The 8,107-nt window shown below is 38.5% G+C and overlaps 1 protein-coding gene across 1 annotated transcript; it reads right to left on the bottom strand.

Annotated features, from left to right (window-relative positions):
* Positions 1 to 1,299: 1,299 nt before the first annotated feature.
* LOC141397164 (succinyl-CoA:acetate/propanoyl-CoA:succinate CoA transferase-like) lies at positions 1,300 to 2,880 on the bottom strand. Its single transcript, XM_073973119.1, has one exon. It carries the CDS (start codon positions 2,786 to 2,788, stop codon positions 1,373 to 1,375), a length of 1,416 nt encoding a protein of 471 aa, XP_073829220.1. The 5' UTR covers positions 2,789 to 2,880; the 3' UTR covers positions 1,300 to 1,372.
* Between the last annotated feature and the right edge of the window lie 5,227 nt (positions 2,881 to 8,107).

The raw sequence follows: 8,107 nt of genomic DNA, 5'->3' as shown, positions 1-8,107 counted from the left end.
ATTTGTGAAAGGCTGGACTCCTGCTTGACTGATCCTACCACCTTTTTCCAAGCAAGGAATTTGCAAATAGTCGCCACTAAATCTATGGCCACTCTTTTCAACATATTGAAAACAGAGGTGAGCAATGAGATGAATGCCCTGGTCGATGGTAGCAGAACTCCGAACTCCGAACACCAACTACCCCATTATTCTATAGTCACATTCGACACCATATTCACGTCGTCTGCGTATGCCACAGTTTCCTACGATATGCAGAGTCGTAGGAACAAAGTCCTTAAGTCCCTAACTGGGTTGCGGATAAAGAAACCGTGTTTACCACACGTAAGACGATAGGTCAAGCAGGTTTAAATAAAATTCACACAGAAGCAGTCGCGGATGCCATAAAAACTTATCGTATGAGTGCGGTTCTCGAAGATAGTCTTATATCCACAACGAAGGCTAAATATCAAATTTCAGCCATTTCGGTGGGCCTCATCATCCGTCCTTAAAAATAATTAAAATCGGGAGGTACAGTTCTCTGTGGGCTTTATGAAGATGTGGACCTATATCGAACAATTTCAGCTGGAAAGTTGTATGCCTGAAGAATAAATACCAAATTTCCGCCATTTCGGTGGTATATGGAGGCCAAAACCTTTAAATACCCACTAATTTTAGGTGGAAAGTGTTATACCCCCAACGAAGACTAAATACCAAATGTCACACAACCTTTAAAGTACCTATAATCCGGAGGAATTCTTCTATGTAAGCTATATGTAAACGTGGGCATATACGACAAATTTCTGATGGACCATTTTATACCAGTAACGAAGACTAAATACCAAATGTCTGCCATTTCAGTCCGATTGAGGGCACAACCATAAAAATACTTAAAATCGGAAGGTACCGTTCTACCTATACATACACATTTGTGTACCTCGAAGCAAAACTAAATACCAAATTGTAGTCATTTTGGTGCAATTCTGAGGCAACAATCTGGAAAAATACAGACAATCGGGAGTTACCGTTCTGTGGGGCGCTATATCAAAACGTGGACTGATATAGCCCGTTTTCAATACCAAATACCCTTGGAGTATTCTATTTTCTGTTTCAAATATCTCTTTCAAATAAATGTCTCTCTCTCTCTCTCTGAAATATTGCGACCTGTATCTTGATTTCCACAGGCATACGGACGTGGTTATATCGACTTATAATTTTATGCTGATGAAGAATGTACAGTTCATAGGGTCTCCGACGAATATTTCGCTGTTTACTTATACCCTCCTTATAAACATATCATGCACTACTACAACAACAAAAATGTAACATTAAAAACAAATTCCTTTTATTAACAAAACAGGGTTCTTTTTTACAAATTTCACGCCGCAAAATAAATTTAACACTTTGAAGGCATAACCTTCAAACGATCGCAGGCAGCCTTTTCCAATTTCTCGCGATGGTCGGGATGGGCAACTTGTATCAATTCATACGCACGTTGGCGCATATTCTTGCCAAACAGCGAAGCAATGCCATGTTCGGTTACCACATAGTGGACATGAGCACGAGAAGTCACAACTCCAGCACCCGGCTTCAGAATGGGTACAATTTTACTCTCGCCCTTATTGGTAACAGAAGGCAAAGCTATAATAGGTACTCCCTTGCCATCAACACCCTCAGCGGCGCCGCGTATAAAATCAACTTGACCACCAAATCCGGAAAAGAAACGTGTGCCAATAGAATCTGCACAAACTTGACCCGTTAAATCGACCTCAATAGCCGAGTTTATGGCTGTCATGCGAGGCAACTGCTTAATCACGCTTACACTGTTCACATAGTCAATGGCATACATTTCAATGGAAGTATTGTCATGAACAAAATCATACAGTGCCTGATCGCCAATTAGAAATGAACCAATAATGCGTCCCTGATGCATTTTCTTGTAGCGATTGGTGACTGCGCCGGCTTTAACCAAATTTACAACACCATTGGCAAACATTTCCGAATGAATACCCAAATCCTTGTGATTGTGCAGGGCATTGAGCACGGCATCGGGTATAACTCCAATGCCCATTTGCAAGGTGGCGCCATCACAAACCAAATTCTCAGCCACCAGCTTACCAATTTTCAACTCTTTCTCACCCGGTTTGCCACCATGTTGTGGTAGTTTAACATCCACCTCAGTCATTGCATCAAAATGGGAAGAATGAATACAAGCATCTCCATAGGTTCTTGGCATTTGCTTATTGACTTGGGCAATGATTTTCTTGGAATTTAATAAAGCAGCCCTTACACAATCCACGCTGGTACCCAACGACGAAAAACCATGACGATCTGGTGGTGAAACATGGATCAATGCCACATCTGGTTGTACAATTTTCTTATAGAACAGTAAGGGGATTTCATGTAGAAATATGGCATAATTATCACCACGCCCCTCGGCCACAGCTTGACGTACATTTCCACCCATGAAGTAAGAGCTGGAACGAAATATTTCACTATTTTCTGGGCTGCAATATGCAGCCGGACCCTCGGTATGCATATGACACACTGTTATATCTTTCAGGCAATTTTCTTTGGCATGTTCAACCATAGCCGAGATCAGAACATTCGGAGTTGCTGCTGCACCTTGACAAAAGACCACATCACCAGACTTAATGCATTTGACGGCTTCTTTGGGTGCACAAATGGGTGGTTTTCTTTGCAAAGGATGCGCAATTTCATTTGAATAGCTAAAGAAGTTTTTGATTGCAATTTTCCGGGGATTATACTGAAGTTTGTATGATTTGATCGTCGCGAACAATACTCGATTCATGCTTTTAGAATTTATTCCAATAGTTTTTATAAAGTATAGGATTGAAAAAAATTTGTGACAGCCAGAGAAATATTTTGTTATTATTTTTATGTCTTTCGTTTTATTCAATGTACATTAGGGTGTATCGGAAATCATTAGCCTAAAGACTAAGGGTCATTATTATATGTGTTCTTTTACTATCTGATGAATTTGAAAACGCAAAATAAACCATTGAATGTTAATACCAAGAAGCTCCCCCTTGGAATTCAATCATCACGTTTAACTTTAAGTTAACCGGAACGCTATAAATCTAGTCGGTAAATCCAAAATATAACCAAAGAAGACTTGTAATAATGGGGGTAAGAGTATAACGATAGCCTCGAAGAGCTGGCTATCAATGAAAGTAGAATATATCAAGTTTACATTGATGCAAAGGAAGTTGGCGTAAATAATTTTCAACAACAAAAACATTCTCTCATGATTTTTTACAAGAGAACTATCTAACGTTTTTATAATTGTTCCACAAACATCCCAGACGGGACAGGGGAGACTTCTCTCATCTAACGTTTTTATATGCTTTTTTTTATCTGAAAGGTCACACCTTAAGCTATTTTCGGAATTTTTAACCCCTACACTATTATGTGGGGAGGTTTTATAAGTTGGTTTTGGCCAAAAAGTTTGTAACGCGTCGAAATAATTGTCGTAGACACATACATATATATATACCAAAATGAATGTCTCGACGAGCTGAGTCGATCAGACTATGTGTGTCCGTCCGTCCGTCTGTCCATCTAAACCTTGTAATAACGCTACAGGTCGCAATTTTAATCCGATAGCCACCAAATGTTGGGTGTTGATGAAGGTCTGGGAGGGGAAGAAGCATATTGATTTTGGTGATGGTCGGATAATATTCAGGGGTCGGAATGGGCAAAAACTTATTTGGAGAAAGCGTCAAAGTTTTATTTCAAAGCGAATATCTCCGCTTCTATATGGGATATATCAAATGCAATACCTGCTGATGAAAGTAGAAAATATCGCCTTTGCAACAATGTAACGGTAGGTGGTCCAATAACAAAGATATCGCAATAGCCTCTAATATAACCCAACTTTTCATTTTTGCGATTTTAATAACACTGACGAATATCACAGCTTTGGTTGGGGACCCTTCAAAAACGACGTCTGGGTAAGAAAGTAGAAAATCCTATCTTTACAATAATGCAAAGTAGGTTGGCGTAGGTGGCCAAATAACGGAGGTATTGCAATAGTCGGTAATACATCCCATTTTACCATTTCTTTTAATCACGCTACAGGTCGCAATTTTGATCGGGTCGTCACGAAATTTTGCGGGTTAATGGCGGTCATACAGAGGAAAAAGCCTATTGACTTTGGTGCGGATATTATTCAGGGGCTGGAATGTGAAAAAACTTATTTGGAGAAAACGCCAACGTTTTATATCAAAGCGAATATCTCTCTTCTGTAAGAGGTATATCGAAAGCAAAACCTGGCAAGGAAAGTAGAAAATTTTGCTTTTACAACTATGTGAAGTAGGTTGTCATAGGTGGTCAAACAACAGAGATATTGGAATAGTCGGTAATGCATACCTTTTTCCACTTTTGGGCAGTCCACTACAGGCAGGAGTTGTACTGACGATGCACATAAATGTGTTTCAACAAAATTGATCTGTATTAATTAAGACGTTCAGAGCAAAGGCGCTAATCTATCCCAACTTTATTATACCCTCAGCATTTATGCTAACGAGGGTATATACACTTTCATACGAACAAAATGTGCCTCATCGAAATAATGGTTTTAGACACCAAATGTGTTTGGACGAAATACGTTTCAGACAATTTGGAGTCGATTTAGCAATGTCTGTCCGTCTGTCTGTCTGGCTGGCTGGTGCGCACGAAAACTAATATAGTTTTCCGCCAAATATGCGCATATGAAATAAGTAACTGGACAACGAATAATCCGATCAGCATATATTTTTGAGGGGTCATTAAGAACATAATAATCTTGTCATTAAAAAAACATATGAATATCGGATTATCCATTTTTTGAGCTACAGTGGGAACCGCTTTCATAAATGGCATTTCGAGAAAAACATTTTTAAATTTTTTTTTCAATTTACATGAAGAAGTTTCTTGCCTTTGAACACTTTTATCTAATAGTCCGGTCAAAATAGACATTAAAATAGCAAAAAATTCCCACAGAGCTGAATTTTGGTGGAGAGCTAGGGTTTGCCATTAGAAGCAATGTCCTAAAAGTCCCCATCGATCCCATGTGTGCAAAAAAAAATTATTCGTGGTCAAAGGTCAAATTTTAAGGGTTTTTAGGTTTTCGGATTTATTTTTTGAAAACGGTTGATCTAATCAAAAAGTGACAAAAGTAAATATTGTAGACAGACAAATTTTCTACAAGTGTGATCTTTATAATTTTTTTCCTAGAAGGAACCATTCTTGAGATATAGCTGTTCTAAAAACACATGATTTTTATGCACTTATAAGGGAAATATGCACATATTCAGACGAACCGGCTAAAATAAGCGAAGTTATCGGGTCTGTCCCCCAAAAAAATATATTTTCTTGAAGAGCGAAATTATAGCTATCTTCTAAAAAAAATCCAAAAAAATCGGAGCGTGTTTAGTAGAGTTATTCAATGTTAGAGTCATTTTATGCAAAATAGCCCATTTAACCCACATGTATAATCGAAAGCCCAACGGGAACGACCCCAACGAAAACTCTCCGATTCTTTTCAAGTTTTGTCCGAAGGTAGGGATTGTTGCGCTGATTACGGAAATGTATAATCTTCAACGGTTGCGGATCCGGTTCACCGGTTATTCGACCAGAAAGGCCAAATTTAAAAACCGGGTTAGACCCGGTTCTATTGATAGCTTACGGAAGTATCTAACACATAGTGTCGTTACTTTAACCGGTTCGCCTCACAATGTACTTACGCGGCTAATTTTTTATTTGACCTTTAGATCGGATATATCGAAAATCGTAAGTCTTTTTTAAGAATCATAAGACCACTCTTGTAGACAATTATTGAATCTACAACTTTTACTTTAGCCGGCTTTTGCTAAGTCTTACCGTTTTTGAGAAAAATTAAAAAAACTGAATAATTCCTCCAAAAATGACCTTTGACCCCGAATAACTTGTTTTGCACACATGGGATCGATGGGGTCTTTTAGGACGTTGCTTCTAATGGCCAACCCTAGCTCTCCACCAAAATTCAGCTTTGTGGGAATTTTTGCTATTTCCGCCTTATACGCATGTCTATTTTGACCGGACTATAAGCCAATTTTGGCCGGTTGATTCGAATTTTTTGCAACATATTTTGTTAGACTTGAACCGGACTGTATACGTTTGAAAGTATAGGCAAAATGGAGTATAATGGTATTTTTAATTTTTCGTTTTCTCATCGTTTTGTAATCGTCGTACGATGCTGGTATTGGTGTCATATTAAAGAGGAGAGTATAGGATTTATATAATAATTATAAATTATTGCATTCCAGGATAAAAAGGACATCAAAAATATACTTGAAAAATTAAGTCAAAAGTGAGCATTTTGGCAGGCACATATCTCCTAAACCGCGAAGAATTTTAATTTGCTCATGGAGGCAAAGTTGTAGCTCTTGTCATAATGAACATCAATTCTGGACAAACGAAATCCACCAAACCGAATTTTCAAGGTCAAAATCGACATGGTCAAACCCCTAGAAAAAGTTATAGAAGATGATGAAGATGAGGTTTGGGGGATTTCATGTGTCCAGAATTTATATTCTTTATGACAAGAGCTACAACTTTGCCTCCATGAACAAATTAAAATTCTTCGCGGTTTAGAAGATATGCGCCTGTGATGAATGAGGCTGATAGACTTCGCAGCGGCAAAAAACATGGTAGTTAGCAGTATGTAGCAGATACATTTGGAGACAGGTAGGTATATTGTACCTAGCTATCTCCAAACCAAAAACAAGAAATCAAATTGATCACATTCTGATCGATCACTTTGGACGTTCTATCGTTTCGAGGAGCAAACACCACCACCATTTTCAACAAAGCAAACAACAAACTGATGGCTTCGGTACAGGCACATCTCCTTGTAGAGACTAGCATTGTACTTTGGTAACTGATACAGGTGTTGTGCTCAGGTTATAGAAAGATACCTTTTCAAACTGTTGGTATCCTATACTAACGAAGACGACGAAGAAATGACAGATTCAATCCCAGAAGATGGTATTGAGTGTAAACCGCCTTACCAAGATGAGGTAAATGCAGGAATAAACCGCCTGAACAATAATAAAGCTGCTGTATCCGACGGCTTACCCGCCGAGCTGATCAAGACGGCTACACGCTGATAAGGTGTATGCATCAGTTAGTTAGCACTAACTGGCAGGAAGAACGCCTACCCTATGATTGGAACCTGAGCATCCTCTTTAACGTCCACAAGAAAGGAGATAAAACTGTGTGTTCTAACTATAATATAATTGTTCCACAAACATCCCAGATGGGACAAGGGAGACTTCTCTCATATCTATGAGTGCACCCCGATTCATATTCGCTCAATGATATGGGACCTACTGTTTATTGCCGAGTCCGAACGGCGTGTCCTAAGACACCACTTGTTGAGAAGTTTTACAAGGCTGAAATACTCAGGAAATGTCGCCAACATCACTGAGGGGTGTGTTCTAACTACACGGGCCTAAATCTGCTCCCTAGTGCATACAACATATGCTCTGTTCCAGAACTGGAAGAATGTACTAATTTCAACTATTTTTTCGATATCATAAAGGGAAAATGGTTATCGTAGTAAAAACCGACTCCAGACCGTTTTTTCACGACTGCAGCTCCGACTCCGAGTCCGAGGGTAAATTCCTATACCACCAAAATTAATAAAATGTGCATAAATCTTTAACTTTTTCCTATAATTGGGCTATATAGGCTAATTTGTTTGCTTTTCCCAACATATTCTTTAGAAAAGGGCATTAGTACTCAACTACGGAACATAAATATGAGGTAACATTCATATCTATATTATTTCTACTGAATCTTACATTCAAAAAGGGCAAAAAAATACAATTTAGAAAGTTTTTGTCGGTTTGGGGTTTTTTCTTCGCACGAGTAAATTTTTGAAGTAACTCTTCACCGTGAGAAATTCTTAAAACTTTCAAAATATGTTAAGCTGAAAGGGCAATACAAATCATAAAACCTGCATGCGGTAAAAATTATAAGCAATTCATGAAAAGGTTTTAAAATGTATGCAAGCCAACATTTCAGTATGCTTTGAGAGTCTTAGGGGATGAGAGATACCAAGGAACGGTCCTGACCGGCTTTAACA

The sequence above is a fragment of the Musca autumnalis genome, unplaced genomic scaffold (genome assembly GCF_047663935.1).
Source record: "Musca autumnalis isolate F117 unplaced genomic scaffold, ASM4766393v1 scaffold_3, whole genome shotgun sequence".
NCBI classification, from domain to species: domain Eukaryota; kingdom Metazoa; phylum Arthropoda; class Insecta; order Diptera; family Muscidae; genus Musca; species Musca autumnalis.
The sequence above is the reverse complement of the archived record's forward strand: the minus strand, read 5'-3'. Positions and strand labels throughout refer to the sequence as shown.